The sequence below is a fragment of the Sinohyriopsis cumingii genome, chromosome 2 (genome assembly GCF_028554795.1).
Source record: "Sinohyriopsis cumingii isolate HCF-2022 chromosome 2, ASM2855479v2, whole genome shotgun sequence".
NCBI lineage: Eukaryota > Metazoa > Mollusca > Bivalvia > Unionida > Unionidae > Sinohyriopsis > Sinohyriopsis cumingii.
Genome location: NC_142962.1, coordinates 72,603,769 through 72,621,257, shown reverse-complemented (window position 1 = coordinate 72,621,257; position 17,489 = coordinate 72,603,769). Strand labels below are relative to the sequence as shown.

General features: G+C 35.8%; 1 protein-coding gene across 3 annotated transcripts; it reads left to right on the top strand.

Annotated features, from left to right (window-relative positions):
- The first annotated feature begins 79 nt into the window (after positions 1-79).
- LOC149805157 (cytochrome c oxidase assembly factor 6 homolog) lies at positions 80-17,072 on the top strand. 3 transcript variants are annotated; one of them, XM_089947899.1, is made up of 3 exons: positions 80-300; positions 11,287-11,449; positions 13,789-17,072. In XM_089947899.1, the coding sequence occupies exons 1-3, from the start codon at positions 248-250 to the stop codon at positions 13,894-13,896; spliced, it is 324 nt and encodes a 107-aa protein (XP_089804025.1). In that variant the 5' UTR covers positions 80-247; the 3' UTR covers positions 13,897-17,072. The 3 variants fall into 3 exon arrangements, with proteins under 3 accessions (XP_089804025.1, XP_089804027.1, XP_089804026.1); XM_089947901.1 differs by having other exon boundaries at positions 99-286; XM_089947900.1 differs by lacking the exon at positions 80-300 and adding an exon at positions 322-915.
- The last annotated feature ends 417 nt before the right edge of the window (positions 17,073-17,489 follow it).

The following is a 17,489-nucleotide window of genomic DNA, read 5'->3' as shown; positions in this document are numbered from 1 at the left end:
TTGGCAACAGTATATCATTCCGCATGGAGATTGTCCAAGTATTTTTCAACGTTACCGTCAGTCAGATGTGATAGTAGCTGACAACATCGCTTATTTCGTGAAAACAACATAATTTTTAATGAGATAAATTAATACAATGAAACTATTTTATGGAGCGGAATAAATTCCTTTAGGTGTTTCACGGCACTTCCGGTGTCTGTGCAAGTCTTGTGTAAAATAGAAATATTTGCATGGTTCCACAAGTTTGATGCCCTTGATATCTGTTAAATCTGGGAAAGAAATTGAGGTGATAGAGAACCTGTAATCACGTTAATTTTTTTTTAACTTTTAATATTGTATTGCCATTTAAGTCCAACTGAATTTATATATAAATAAAATGCAAGATGAAGAGCGCGCTATAGTAAGGTCCTTGCCTCCGATAGAAAACCTGTAATCACAGATTTTTTTAACCTTCAATATTTTATTGCAATTTAAGTCGGATTGAATTTATGTATAATTAAAATGCAAGATGAAGAGTGCGCTAGAGTAAGGTTCCTTGCCTGTGACAGAAAAGCTGTAATCAGAGAGTTTTTCCCTTCAATATTTTATTGCCATTTAAGTCCAACGGAATTTATAGTTACATATAATTAAAATGTAAGATGAAGAGCGCGCTGTAGTAAGGGTCTCCATTAAAGAACCCATAATCAGATATTTAACTCTCAGTATTTTATTACCATTTAAGTCCAACTGAATTTATATATAATTAAAACACCAGATGAAGTGTGTGCAATGTCCTTGCCTCTGAGACCTCCCTTTTTGAACAAACGTGGACTTGGACTTCCATTTTTGAAATGCTAAAGAAAGTGGTGTTTTGTCAAGTTTACTTGGAGCAAGATATAGCATTTACCTCGGCTGGATGAAATGTCTACAGCTTAGGTTTTGCTTCAAGTTTTTTTATCTGCATATGTGTTTCATGAACACTTTAATAAATTATCATTATGGCTTGAATCATTTTAATTCTTAAATAAAATAATTTATGCTACAGGGTTGGTACTGGCTTTAAAAAAGTTGTCACCAAAATAATTGCCAACCTCAATATTTTGTCGCCAATTTTCAAAAACTGACACCATTTTCATAATACGGTACTATCCATTTATCTCAACACCCTTTGGAGCAAGGTAATATTGTCAGCATAAGCAGATGTTTTGATAAGGGGTGGGCTAAAAATAATTGAAATTTTGCATACAAGTGTAATTTTATTTGGTGATCTGTCATCAATGACTAGGATTTGCACACAGATATACCAACACCACCCGAAAAATGGAAATTGTGATTAAATGAAGTCAACTAGTCTGAAATACACTTCTATATTGACAACTTACATTTGTACACTATACTCCATAATTTGTTAAATAATGTACATGTATATTGGATCATAAGTTAGAAAATTCATTTATTAGTCAAATCCTGTTAGAAAATACAACTAAAACATATGTATAAAAAACATAGCAGTCCTCGTTTAATCTGTTGTCAACAAACAAATAATTCACACTGACATTCATTATCCTAGTCGCGCGTGACTTTATATCTGTTTATATGCTAAATGTACATGTACATAAGTTAGCCTTGATTTTGGTCAACCAGGGATGGCTACCATGATGCCGAGGCTACCAAGGGGATGAGGCTATTCATAGGGAAGTGAAAACATGTGAACAAATTAAAAAGTTGAACAAACATTCTTGTGAGATGTCCCACCTTCATTTAATTTGATGGTATCTTATTTCAAAATATTGAAACTCATAATTGAGTTTTACACTGCCATTGGTAGTGATCGTAGGCATGACTTTTTTGTTGCAAACAGGAACTTTCACGGCACAATAAATATGTTCTAATCACTATAAAAAATGAGAAAAAAAATGCTTTTAAGTTTGTTGCTGAATTCCTTTGATCAAAGATCTTCGGCTTGATTTGATGAAGGTACATGTGTTATTGTAGCCGCCACATAAAGCCCTCTTTGCAGGACCAAACAAATGCCCAGTTGTTTATGATGGAATTTTTGCTTTCTCAGTATATATATATATATATATATATATATATATATATATATATATATATATATATATATATATATATATATATATGTATGTATGTAGATATATATATATATATATATATAAAACGTTCGGTGCATCAAAAGATATTAGTTTTTTTTAAAGTTTCAGCAAATCTATTTTTTCTGGTACATATTTCAAAAAGAAAATAATATTACCATCCTCTGGTTGAATGTAATGATCCCCATTTTCCACCTTCAGAGGTGGTCGATTGTAACTAGACAGGTAGCCTGAATATTTTGGTTATATTACGGCATACAGTACTAAGGCCAAACATCAGCATAAGCAGATTATGCTATAGCAACGCTGTGTTAGGGTGGTTTGTCAATATGAAAAAAGGATTTGTTTATGTAACAATAGATTACAATGCAATTTTATATCCAAGTTACGGATTCCTGTCATGTTCCCTTTGAATGTCTCCACTCCAAACCCAAGACTGTAAATACAGTTTTTAACAGCCAAAAATCTTGTTGCCAACAAAATCACCATATGGTATATTTTGTCACCAATAAGGAAAAAAACAACAATTAGTGACATTGGCAAAGCCCAGCGCAATCCCTGTACTAGACAGTTATGCTCGCCACTTTTACCTTGGGAGTCAAGGGCAGTCATAACAAATGTTTGTGTTAGGATTTGGTTGTAAAATTCAGTTGACAATGTTTCTGAAACCCCTCGATAGATTAAAAGTAAACTTCATATGAATCATTATGAAGCCAAGACAGTTCATTCTGCGACATGTTTGCTGACCCCTTTAACCTTGGACTTGGTCATATAAAACTTGCGGTAAGGCTTTGTCATTGGTATACACCTAAACCCCATGATGGATTTTTTTTAAAAACTTGGTATCATAATTATGAAGCTAAGGTGTTTCATTCAGAAACATATGATCATGCTCCTCTAATCTTGGGGTCAAAGTATAAAAAAAATTGCACTAAAGTTTAGGATAAAGTTTTTTCTGTACTTTTTAATCCCTTTGATGGATTTTGTTGATGACTCATTTTGAGGTTATGTTCATTCTTTCTGTGACCTTGGATCACATCTAACAGCACTCCTTTGATCATAGGTTTGACATAGTCACATGCCTTCATGTTATGTGAGATAATCCTACAAAATGTATTAATTTCTAGCCATGTGTTTTTTGTTTGTTTGTATAATCAGGCTTTTATGTTTTAACTTTTTATAAAGTATCGCCCTTACGAGGACCACCTCAACTGCTCCGGTGGCCTAGTCATTAGAGCGTCCACCTCAGATGCGGAAGGTCATGGGTTTGATCCCTGGTTGAGTCATACCAAAGACTTATAAAAATGGTACTAACAGTTACCTCGCTTGGCGCTCAGCATTAAGAGGTTAGTGTTAGAACTGGTTGGCCTGGTGTCAGGATAATGTGACTGGGTGGGACATAATGCTACATGCCTGCAGCATGATGCCCCAGTGCTAGACATCACTATAAACTGCCACACTGCAGACATCTTAACGATATGACAGAAAAATTGTTAAAGCTACGTTAAAAATCCAAATCACACACACACACACAAAGACCTCCTCATTCAATGTAATAAATGACTTGGCCTTTACCTGTATATGAATCATTATTTTGACATAAGATTCAAGCCTCTATGTTTAATTTATCTCCTTGTTAAAATTGTTGAGGGAAACATTTCAATAATACCATCATAACATAATTTAAATCTATTATATGGCCTTCACTGTTAAAAGAAAGTTTTAAAGATAACTGCAAGAAGCACAAAGAGCAAGTTTATCCTCTGTAAAATGAGTGATCACTTAATAATACCCAGATTTAAAAACTGTCCTATTGGATAATTATACAAGGTCCTAGAAAATCTGAATCAAGTTATTTTCACCATGATGGATATTGATGATGCTTGATATGATCATTATGAAATGCTGCAACTTGTACCTTGTATTTGGGTCAAAGTCACAGAAAATTTGCCTTATAGCTTAACCAAAGTTTTTTATTTTTTTCATGTATTTTCCTAACATTTTGTAACATGGGCATGAATGGTGTTTTCACTTACTATAAAAAAACATTTTGTGAAACAATACTTTATTTATTTGAAACATTTGTTTTTATATGTGAAATAACGGTCTAAGTTTAAATTAAATTAAATTATATTTTCACATACATAAATGTTTTGTATGTGTATATGTATGTATGTATATATATATATATATATATATATATATATATATATATATATATATATATATATATATATATATATATTACATATTTTTGATTCTTTTTCACATATGTGAAATTCTTTTTAATAAAAATAGCTTACCTATAGCTTTTGTTTACCTTTCTTTTTTGTGGTGAAAAACCCACTGTCTGTTTGATGTGAATTTATCCTCCTCTAATGTAAAGAATTGTCATTATGATGCAATCGTCTCATGCAACTTGCCCTTGTCCTTGGTATGTCATGCACAAAACAGGTGCGGATAGTTCATCTTTTAAATGATGTAGTGATCAGAGTTGTGTCAGTGATTCACCAGAGAAAATTTGCCTGTAAGAGTGTTTTTTAACTGCATTTATGGCCTGACCTATACATTTTTTTTGATCTAATGGTATTATGCTATCCATTCGTTTTTCCAAATCATAGGTGGTCACATTTCCCTGTGGTATTCAGTCTCTTCAGGGACTTGAAGTTACTTTGTGTACATCCACAGAGGTCAGATAAACTTCACTACCTTAATCAAATATATCTAGGTGCCAGTAAGTCATTGTATGCAAGAATAGTGACAGCCTGTTACACAGAGGCTACATGTTCTTCTGTCTAGATTGACTCTTATGCTGTATCTGTACTATTTTTATTCAGTGCATTGAATTTTCTTTTCAACATTGTTGTTGTATGTGTGTCTAATTCCTTTAATCAATATATGTTTTAAGAAAAACTTTCTTTCTTACACACCTGTGTTCTCTGTTCACACTGCAATACCTTTTTGTTTGATGCATCGGGGATGATGTTCAGAACAAGTTGATCCATCTCCATTCTCAACCATCTCATTAAGAACAATTTTGGGAGTCTTACGAGTGGGCTCAAACTAGGATAGGGAATCAGATTGGCATCCTCCTTTCCTGTTATCCCAGTGAATCCCTAAGGGATGTGGAGCCCTCAACCTCAGGATCATTGGTCTTGTATGCCCCCTAGAGCTTTTGGACCCTGCCCTCACAGCAGAAGCAATACTGCAGCTTACGTCTTGCCATCACCTCATCACCGAGTGGAAACAATTCAGAAGGCTAGAGGTGTCACTTCTTTCAGAACAGACAGACATTTTCATCTCTCCCTGGCTAATGCCATTCCATCAGCAACCACCCAGCATGTTGAAGTGTGGGGCTTAGCAGAGTGGTTCTGTAGGACACACGTTACTAATGATATGAAAAAATGGGAACCAGCCTGGAAATGGGTGAACATAAAATAGAGTATATATGGGTCTGGCTGACCAGGATTGGTAAATAATGTAAGTTATGTTTTAGAAAAAAGAATCTTTTGAGAGCTTATCCTAGTTGTAAGTAAAAAAAATAGAGACATTGTTTTATTGGTGGAATTTCAGTCCTTTAACAGTTTTGAGTTTGGGACAATCAATACTAAAATTAGCACCTGACTCTTTGGTGCAGAATTGAAAGCACATGTTTTCAAACACAATGCATGTCCAGAAAATGCCATGGCTCATACCCTTTCCTTTACACAGAAGCTGCCATCCAGGTTTCATCTATACTGATAAATGGAGGTTTGACCATGAGCACTCAAAAATGTTAAATTATTGAATTTTTAGTATGGTGTTTGTGTAGGTTTACTATCGTAAATGAATTAGTACCATGAGTCCTGTACCCACTCCACAAACAAGGGACTTAGTGATACCCACACATTCCAGGAAGTGTCTTCGTTGATGCTATCTCCATTCTGGTAGACTCTTATAAGTTCAGTGTGGAAGAAGCACTTCTGATGCCAGCATCTACACTCACTTCATCCTCTTTGTTGGATGTGGAAGATTAGATGTAGTCTTTTGAAAGAGGCCTCCTTGAACCCAGCTGCCTTTGAGTGCATGCTGGAAGCTGTGGCCAAGATATACCAGCATGCACTTTCTGTTGCCATGTCTTCGTCAGTAGAACTTTTTCACTTCCACAGTGACATTGCTTTGGACTCCTCAGATGTCGCCCACATTCAGTATCTTCTCAGGGCTGCTCTGCTAGAACCTGAGACTATCGTTGGAGGCCTCATTCCTGCCTTTGGAGGCCTCATTCCTGCCATGGCTTCTCATGACTTTATGGATCATCAACATAGATCCTATACATCCACTCCTGGCACATCGCCATCGGCCAGGAAATATGTCAATGTGAATGGCCCTCAAGGTCCTTCTGCCAGGTTCTTCAAGCAGACACATCCCCATTCCAACAATCAACCTCAAACTAGACCTCCTCCTTGTCTGTCAGGCTCCCAGAAACATAAAAACAGAGGTTCTCAAATAACCTGGAAAGGAAGGAGGCAGTTATACCCCCCCCCCTTTCTTTTCCCAAAGGAATGGGTTGGGGATAACTGTAGGGACTTGAACCTTCACCTGCTGAACATCTCTTTCCCAGACTTAGGCCTCTTTTCAAACATCATGGATGATGGTTGGGTCCTTTCGGTTGTGCATATGGGGTACCAACTCCAGTTTCAGGAACTATCTCTATCCAGGATCTTCCTCTTTCTTCACCAATCCAATCTGATGAAACTGAGTAATTTCACACGTACCCTGTTTACAGAAAGGGGCAATAGAAAGAGTCTGGAATGATCAGACACCTGACTTGCATTACCATATCTTCCTGGTTACCAAGAAAAATGGAAAGTTTTTGCATCATAATCAACCTCTTCCCTTTAAACCATTTTCTTCTTGAAGAACCTTTCAAAATTGAGACTACCTCCTTAATTCAGAATGCACTTCACCTGTCCGATTGGGCAGTCTCCATCAACCTTCAAGATGTGTACCTACACATCCCCATATATCCTCCTCACTGCAAGTATATCTGGTTTTGAATAGACCAGAAGGTTTTTCAATTTCAGGTCCTGCTGTTTGGAATTTCTTCTGCACCTAGAATATGAAAATAGTAGCGGCTTAGATCCAGTTACTGGGAACACTCATTCTCCAGTTTTTCAGTGAATGATTCACAATGTACAGGTCCAGTCCCTTCATCACCATCTCTTCCACTGTTGGTCAGTGATGGCTAAATTGGGCTTTTGCTCAGCCTTGAGAAATTGGAACTTATTCCATCACAAAACTTTGTTTAAATGGGGATGAATTTCCTCACAAATTAGAACTTCTCACCAGATTGGATAGATCAGACCTTGGCTCTGTTAGAGTGGTTCAACCTGTACCTGTCCCTTTTTTTGGAACTTGAATGCCACTGCTGACTTGGTTCTTTTAGGATATCTTCATAAGAGACTTCCACAGTTCCTCCTTCTCGCAAGGTGGAAACCTCACAGATATTCTCTATCAACTCAGATCCTTCTAGGACCAATATTTCTTCACCATTTGTAATGGTGGAAGGAATCAGATTCATGATTGGAGTCCCCATGCATGCACCCAACTCCCAATCCTATCTGTTTGCCAACATGTCAGGTTCCGGTTGGGGAACTCATTTAGAACTGTAGGGCACAGTTCTATAGGGTCTTTGGACCCTATCCAAACCATACTTCCACATAAACAACCTAGAAATGAAAGCATTATAATTAGTGTTGCAAGGGTGCATCAACAGAGTAAAGGGTCAATTGTCATATGTCAGTTGTAGCTTATCTCCAACATCAAGGAGGTGCAGATACCCATCTCTTTCTGTGGAAGTCTGGAACCACCTGTACTGTGCCACCTCAGGGAATATAACACACAAGAATTTGGGCAGGAAGAACGTTTTGTCCAGAACTGGTGGAGCCATCCTCACAGAATAGACTTTACACTGCTCTGTTACAGAGTCTCTTTTCACACTGTGGAGAAGATCCCTAGTGGATCTATTTACAACCAGGTTCTACAGTAGACTTCTTGTACATTTCCCCTGTCCTAGATCAAGGAACATGGGCAGTGGATGCCTTTGGTCCACAGTGGGATCACCTTCCCACCTTTCCAACTGCTACCTCAAGTTCTGCAAAAAATCAGAACTTTTACAGCTCAAATCACTCTTATAGCCCTCACTTTGCTCCCATTGCTCATGGTTCAGTGATTTTCAAGACCTATTGATTGCTTAATACAGGTTTTTTCACAGGAGGGATCTTCTGTTGCAACACTGGAGATCATTAATACACAACAGCCCACAAATTGTCCACCTTAACATTTGGCTCATCTCAAGCACTCTGTACCAGTTGCATCATTCAGGCCAGAAGAGTGTGTGTGTGTGTGTGTGTGTGTGATTTGAATTTTGAACATGCCTTTAAAAAAATTTTAGTCATATCAAAATGATGTATGCAGTGTAGTAATTTATAGTGATGTCTAGCACTGGGGCATCATGCTACAGACATGTAGCATCATGTCCCATCCAGTCACATTATCCATCCTGACACCAGGCCAACCAGTCCTAACATTACATCTTAATGTTGAGAGCCTAGTGAAACAGCTATTTGTACTATGTCTTTGGTTTGACTGACAGGGGTTCGAACCTCTGACCCCCCGCATCAAATGGCAGACACTAAAACTAATTAGGCACTGGAGCAGTCATGCCAGAAGACAAAGTTTGATTCTTGCCTTATATATCAACACTTGCTGTCTCCAGTTTAAAGGGAATTATGATTTGGTTCCCTCTTTTGTCAACCAGGACTTTTTGCCAAAAATCAGTTACCTTCCAAAGCTTCACTACCAATAAAAATCCTGAGTCTCAGTTGAATCAGATGATACAGATAGACTTTTTTGGCCTCAGAAGGCACTCTGTTTCTTTCTTAATGCATCCAGTTGAAAAAGGAATGGTAGGAAACATCTTTTCCTTCCTTTCAAGAATTCCATAGACATTTTAGCTGCCACTATTTCGTGATGGATTGTCACCATAATCAAAAGAGCATACCAGTCTCTTACTGATCTTTACCTTTCTTTATGAAACTTCAGCTGTTGCTACCTCCTGGCCCTACCTTAATCACCACTCCTTGGAGGACATCATAAAGGCAGCACTTCGGTATTCCCATACTAGCTTTTCCTCCTTTTACCTCCATTCATTAACACATTAAAACACAGGCATTTTTTTCTGTCTGAGTCCCATTGTTTTGGCACAACATGTGTCCCAAGAAACACCAACATTCCATAACATGGACCTCTCCATCAATGGTGAGTACATTCCATTTACTGTTGCTTTTTTTATCAGTTTAATGGAGCATCAGTCAACCCTCATTACTGACAAATTCATTTAAACAGTAGCTATTGATAAGCTATTGCTGCTATTAAAATGCAGTTTTTGGAGAGTAAAACTAATTTTAATTATGCATTACTTACCCATAGCTGTTATAGGATGCCCTTTGATGTCCTGATATTGTAGTTGTCTATGAAAATCTGAACTATCTGTGTTTATTATACACATGACATACCAGTGACAAGGTCGGTTGCATGAGTGGATTGCATCATACTGACAATTCATCATCCTAGAGAAGGATGTATTCACATTAAACAGATCAAAAAAAGAAAGCTGTATAATAGTATGGGTAAGTATTGTGTAACTAGTTTTGCCCACCCACCCCCCAACTACATTTTAACATAAGTGAAAATAATTTCATGTTTGTGAGAAACAATTTACATAGTATAAAGTTCAATTTCACATGTGTGATAAAGCATTTAACATATGATAGAAAGAATAAAAGTGGCTGAAATGGCAGGATATATCAGCTTCATTGATTCAAAACTTGATTTTCAAAATTACTCCATGATTTTGAGGGACTTTTCATTGTGTATTAGAAATTGTAGTAGCTCAGTTGGTAGAGTGTCAGACTCCAAGTCTAAATGTCATGGGTTCAGTACCTGCCCAGGCCAACCTATTCTGGCTGTCTCAGTGTGTCCTTGAGAAATTCACTTCGCTCCCATTTCCTTGGCATGATTTATCTGGTGTGTTATATTTGCCATTAAAACTGAGAGAAAAACAACAAGAAAGATAATTATGTTTTATTCAATGGTCTGGATTTTGTTTCACATTTTGGCAAACTTCATTCATCATTTCTTTGTGTAATGTCTTTCAAGAAAGAGTTTAAAAATGATTTTTAAGTGGAAACAGTTTTATATGAAAAAATCTTGAATATCCTAAAATGTTGTGACACACTCCTTGGTCACCTTACAAGTGACCACCAACTATGCTATCTGAAAATATGGACTTGTTGGGCTACAGTAATAAATACTGTATGTACTCACATATATGTCAAGTCAAATTGCAAACAGATTTTGATCTGCCATACATAATACTCCTGCAGATCAGGGTTCATTACAAGTTAATCTTGACAGTTTGTTTTCATGCACAACCTTATAAACCAGCTGGTATTAGCTATCAATAAACATTTAAGTTGCTGATTTCTTTTTAATTTTGATAGGTTGACTTTATGTTTCTTAAGATCATCACTTATAGCAACAATACAAAATATTAGAAACAGTTGTGGAAAAATTACTTTTACTGTAAAAGATTTGGCACAATGCCATATGTACTCATTTTTAAGTTGAGTCCAACTACAGACTATATAGACCCAGATCTGCCATCACATAATGTTCCTGCATGGGTCTGTACAGTGTGTTAGGAGTCACCACGACATTATGCAATGATAAATTAGGGTCTGTTTTTTGCAGTTTGAACTGAATGATGCAAATACATATGGTATTTTCTGGCTTACTTATTTAACCCATATGTTGTGCTTCATTTGTTAAAATTGAAGTTGGTGAAGAAAAATATCCTAATCAATTGAGGTATAGAAGTGGTTTCCAACCTTTTTTGGCTGTAACCCATAAAAAAATATTCTGAGCCTCATGACCGTGCTTCCACATTTTGATAGGTTTTGCCACCACCAAAAAAAGAAATCCTGGCGACCCTCAAAAACATCTCACGACCCTTATTTGGGTCCTGACCTGGGGGGTTGGAACCACTGGCATAAAAGGTATAAGTTACAGATAAAAATAGCAATCTATCAGACTATTCTTATTCTATTTTAAAACAAGAGCTATGCTCTAATTTCTTTTTCATTTGCTTGAGCAGACAATCATTGTTGAGAGATATGGCAGCTCCAAACAAAGCTGAACGTGAAAAATGTTGGAATGCCAGAGACAATTACTGGGAATGTGTTGAAGTAGAAACTGCAGATTCTGTGAAGTGTACAAAATTAAGGAGACTTTTTGAAGAGTCATGTTCAAAAACTTGGGTAAGTGGTTCAGTATATACTGTATTTCTCAGTGTAACATGGTTTTGTAGATACTACAGTTGGCAGTTTGTGGACCTCAACTACTGCATTATTATGAGGGAGGGCTTTGATAGTAGTAATAATAATGTTAATAGTAATAATAATAATGATACTAGTAATAATAATAATGATACTAGTAATAATAATTATGATAATAGTAATAATAATAATGATAGTAGTAATAATAATGATAATAGTAGTAGTAATAATAATAATGATAATAGTAATAATAATGATAATAGTAATAATAATAATAATAGTAATAACAATAATGATAATAGTAATGTACAATGATAATAGTATTATTTTTACTATTTATGATATTCACCGCTCTGGTGGCCTAGTGGTTAGAGCGTCCGTCTCGGATGCAGGAGGTTGTGGGTTCAATCCCCAGCCAAGTCATACCAAAGAGTTATAAACATGGTACTAACAGCTGCTTCGCTTGATGTTCAGCATTAAGAGGTTAGTGTTAGGACTGGCCAGCCTGGTGTCAGGATAATGTGACTGGGTGGGACATCATGCTACAAGTCTGCAGCATAATGCCCCAGTGCTAGACATCACTATAAACTGCCACATTGCAGACATCGTAGTGATATGACTGAAACATTGTTAAAGCTATGTTAAAAACCCAAATAACAACAACCACAACTATTCATGATACCATATTAGGCAGCACCTCTGATGCAGGAGGTTGTGGGTTTGAACCTCTGCCGAGTCATGCCAGAGACTAAAAAAATGGTACTAACAGCTGGCTTACTATGCACTCAGCATTAGGAGGTTAGTGAAAGGACTGGTCATCCTGGTGTCAGAATAATATATTGAGACTGGGTGAGACATCATGATATATGTCTGCGGCATGATGCCCCAGTGCTAGACATCACTATAAACTGGCACACTGCAGACATCATCGCAATGTGACTGAATTTTTTTAAAGCCACATTAAAAATCCTAATCAATCACACACACACACATTATTATTATTATTATTATTATTATTATTTGATTCAGCTTCTAGTTTTAGTACCATCAGTAACTTTATTATTGTTTTTGTAATCATCATCATCGTCTATATAAAAAAAGAATTTTGCTCACTGAGATTAGAATCCTATGATATAATATTTCTTCCGAGATTAATATTATATGTGGACTGAAAATTGCATTAGTTGATTATCAGTATGATGCCAGTAATCATTAGTATTCATTTTATCAATGATGTAATCCAAAGTTCATTATTATGAAATGTTTTATATGTGAGGACACCTAGTGATGCTCAGACGAAAACAATAATTTAGGTGAATTAGTTGAGATTTATTTTTAAATCTTTCACCATTTTTAAGCTCCTAGCTGTAAGATCAAGTGAGCTTATGGTATTGTCCAGTGTACATCTTGCATCGTCTGGTATCCATGAACAACTTCTGATGGTATTGTCCACTGTATGTCTTGCATTGTCTGGTATCCATGAACAACTTCTGATGGTATTGTCCAGTGGACATCTTGCATTGTCTGGTATCCACGAACAATTGCTGATTAGATCTGCCATTACTACAAATTAATAAATTACTTTTAATGTTGCAGAGCTGCTGAATAGGATTTATTATTAGAATTTATTAGGCCCTTTTAAGTTTGTACAATGATATCGATCAGCTATGCATTACACCAGTATCATTCTACTGCTGATTGCATCATTTGCACATTATTTATGACTTAATAGCATGAAATGTTATTATTATATTGTTGTTGCTGTTGTTGGAACTGAACTTGTTTTACAAAATAATTGGTAAAATGAAAAATTAAGACAGAATTCAAACTGAAGAAAACATAACCATGAATGTCTACATTTTAAAAGACAATTAATTATTAACTGCTTTGGTGGTCTAAGTGGTTAGAGTGTTCACCTAAGATGTGGGAGGTTGCAGGTTCAAACCCTGGCTGAGTCATACCAAAGACTTATAAAAATGGTACTAGCAGCTGCCTTGCTTGGCACTCAGCATTAAGAGGTTAGTGTTAGGACTGGTCATCCTGGTGTCAGGATAATGTGATTGAGTGGGACATGATGCTGCATGTCTTGGCATGATACATCACTGTCACTATAAATTGCCACACTGTAGACATCATAATAATATGAGTGAGAAATTGTTAAAGCTACACTAAAAATCCAAATCAGACATACACACATACACGCACAAGTAATTATTCTGGAAGGGAAATTAAAAAGGATATGGTATGCACATTTCAATGATTTTTTTTTCTTCTCGTCTGTACTCTGTAGAATTCATACTTTCTGTACAATCTATTTGTAGGTTCAATATTTTGATAAGAGAAGAGACTATTTGAAGTTTAAAGCCAAACTGGAAAGTGGAGAAATAAGAGATCCTGTAGAAGTTAGAGCTGAAGCAAAGACTTCCTGATATAGAAATTAAAAACAGTAGTGTATATAAATCAACATTAATGTTTTCATTTTATTCTCTACAAGACTTTGTTGTGAGACTGAAAAAGAAGAGGTTGCTCCAAGACACTTGAAAATGTTGTTCCCAAAAAACTGCCACATATGCCTTTCATATTAAAATGTTTTAAATAATTTCACATAAACATCAGATTGAAGGAAAAAGTTGTATATAATTTTTCTTTTGTATAATGCACCTTGGATTGTCTAGCGTCAAAGCTATCATTGTTTAATGTACAAGCAGAGCATTGCCTATGTTGCTTTTATTATCAAGGTTATCCATGTTTGTCAAATTAACACTTACTACACTGCTACTAGACTGATCATTACCTTATGTTATCTACATGAACACAGGTAGTGAATAGCTGTAAAATACTCAGGTTGTGACATCTGTCACTTAATAAATAAGGAAATTGAAGAATACTTGACTAATGTTAATATTTGAAATAAGTCCTGTAAAAGAAAATGAAAAAGTCAAGAAGGACCATAGACCTTTCCAACAGAAAGTTCTTCAGTATTTGTCTCCCCCTGGACACTGCATGTCACCATATCTATGTTTTAAGGTACTGCTTTTATGAGCTTGATGCAAGAAAAACTGAATAAAGAAAGGCACAGACACAGAAAGCTCTGAATTTTAACCCTCTAACTCAAGATTAAACAGTAACACCATAGTATTTGTAGACACTTTAACTCTCAAACACTAGAGTAAACACTAACATCACAATTTAACTCTCAAATGCCAGAGTAAACACTAACATCACAGTTTAACTCTCAAACACTAGGGTAAACACTAACATCACAATTAACTCTCAAACACTAGAGTAAACACTAACATCACAATTTAATTCTCAAACACTAGAGTAGACACTAACATCAGAATATTAATACATAATTTAACTCTCAAAAACTTGAGTCAGTAGTAACATCAGAGTAATAGTAGACAATTTAAGTGTGACAGTTATATCCACTTAAATTTTATTGACCACGATTTTGAGAAGTTGTCATGTGGGGAAATATAGAAATAAAAACTTGACCCATACATATTTAATTAGGGCTGAAACAGTAAATTCCTTGATCAGTTACTTGTAATACATTACCCAAACAGTTGCCAGGCAACCTCAGTCCGAAACACCTCACCTGCATAACGTGTCACACTTGCTGACAAAATGATACCTCCCACTTGTTTGTGCAGTAGTTCTAGGTATACATTCCACCTGTACTAACTGTGTCATATTCTCAGGCATTTCAGGTAGTATATAGCACCAATCAGACAAATTATCAGGCTCATTAAAATGCTAAATAATGAATGTGTGTGCTCCTAGTGTTAAAATGAATTGCCTGTACTCTCAGTGGAATAAAAAATGGTTTTGTGTTCATGAATGAGTGTGTGTACATGTTTGCATAAAGTTTTATTAAAAAGGGTATAAATATTATTCAGTTTAAATTCATAGAATAGCAGATTTTGGGTTGCAACCAAGGAAGCTGTATTATATTAACATTTTTAATATATTTAGCCATATGCTCAGCTTACTAAATACACATGTTACAAGGTGATGGGAGATTGTTGTTGTTGTTGTTCTAGGGTTTAACGCCATTTTTCAGCACAAGATAGGCTATACATGGCAGCCAGTATAATTGGTGGAGGAAGAACCCTGGAAAACCCAGGGAAGAACCACCGACCCACGAGAAGCTACTGACAGGCTTTCCCACATACCCATGTTAGCCGAGCCATGGACTCAAACCGACGCAGACAGAGGTGAGATGGCAGTGATCCGGAACGGTGAGCGCTTTAGACCACTCAGCCACTCGGGGCCCCAGGTGATGGGAGAGATGTGGTATTAGTAAACTGGTTACTAAAGTGATTTTAAAATTTGACGTTCATCATATACTAACAGAATTTTGTTTGTTGAACAGTTATTTGTGATTATTTGTTTCATTCATTACTAGATTAACTGATCCATTTGTGTGTTTGTTTAGAAATTCATTTATGTACCTACTTTTGTGATACTTTTAAAAAAAACTTAAAATAATTGGTGAATGAAACAATAAGTGAAAAAATATGAAGTTTCAGATATTATGATCTGGAAATTTGGGAAATATCAGTTTTGTAATGGCAGAATGTCACATGATACAAACATGGTTTCTGTAATGGCAGAATGTCACATGATACAAATTTGGCATCATTCTTTAAAACCATAATTTATTTCTCTATGAGACTTTGGGAAATGCACACCAGCCTAAACATATTATAGTTATTTTGGATTGATTGGATCCTTAGCTATGTAAAAATATTTCTTTATAAAAGAGTTAAATATGGTCACATGATACAAACATGGCCTCATTCTGCAGGCATTTCACAGTAATCATCTAAAAATAAACAACACAGACCCTGTGTGTAATATGTCAACAGGTCTGAGTTCAATCAGTTTACACAAGGGTGTGCTTTGTTCAGGATTTTGTACTTTGTAAATGGGCAAATACAGTAGTGATGAGCAGAAATCAAATGCAGAGGGGTCAAGGCTTAAGCTGATGTCTTATGAAAGCTTGAATTTAAAATGCATAGTGCAGCTTCCTGCATCACACTCATTTGCACACTTCGGTGCAAATTAAGCAAGATATTCAACAAGTTGTAACAGTAGTACCATTTTGTCTCTTATGACCCCAAAGAATAATGCTATTCAAGTTTATATCACCTTCAAATCCTCCAATGAACTATTGACAGCAACAAAGTCTGCATTTGCAAGTTCAGGCATTGCTCCACAGACCAGCAAATGGTGAAAGTTCATGACCTAATTACAACCGATGGTATGAGGATGCTAACTGAATTCTGATTTTGTTTGATTTTAAATACAGAAACATTGTTATGTCCCATCATGGCAGTTGTAGGGCATTAATTATATATTGTTACCCTATCTTGTTTTTCCATCTGTCACAGCTTTGGTTAAATTTTGAATGTTGGTCATTTCAGGCAGTGCAGGTGGGCATACATGTTCCATGGAGATATTTTTTTGTTTTAGTGTTTAAGTGTGTGTGATAATATATGAAAATGCCAAGCCTGCTAGCTAGTTTTAATTATGTTTATACAATTCGTAAAAGAAAATAATTAAAAAAATTATTATTATTAAAATATTAATTCCCAGTCATTTTCTTCAGGTAACTTATTTTTAATTGCATGGTGTTGCTGAATTTAGTCATGTGCTTTTACCCTCCTTGTGATCACAAAATCCACTTTTTGAGTGTCAAAAACCACCATGACCAGTCTTGAAGGTTGACAGATATGCAAATGAGACTATCAACTCATCAGGTTGTGGAAAAATAGCTTTATTAATAATAGAAACTTGCTGTGTACATAATCTTCATGAAAAATGGATTTAGACCTCGGTATCTTGAAATTCCAAAACTCTTTTCAACTCTTTGAGCAAAAAGTGTTTTGTGCATTGCCTATTACAGATTCCTGTATGGTTGTTAAAAGATGTCGGCAAAGGTTTGTGAAACTTAAAACCACAATTTGTGATTAATGGTGCATAAAATTGTTTCTTGTATTATCTGACATATTCA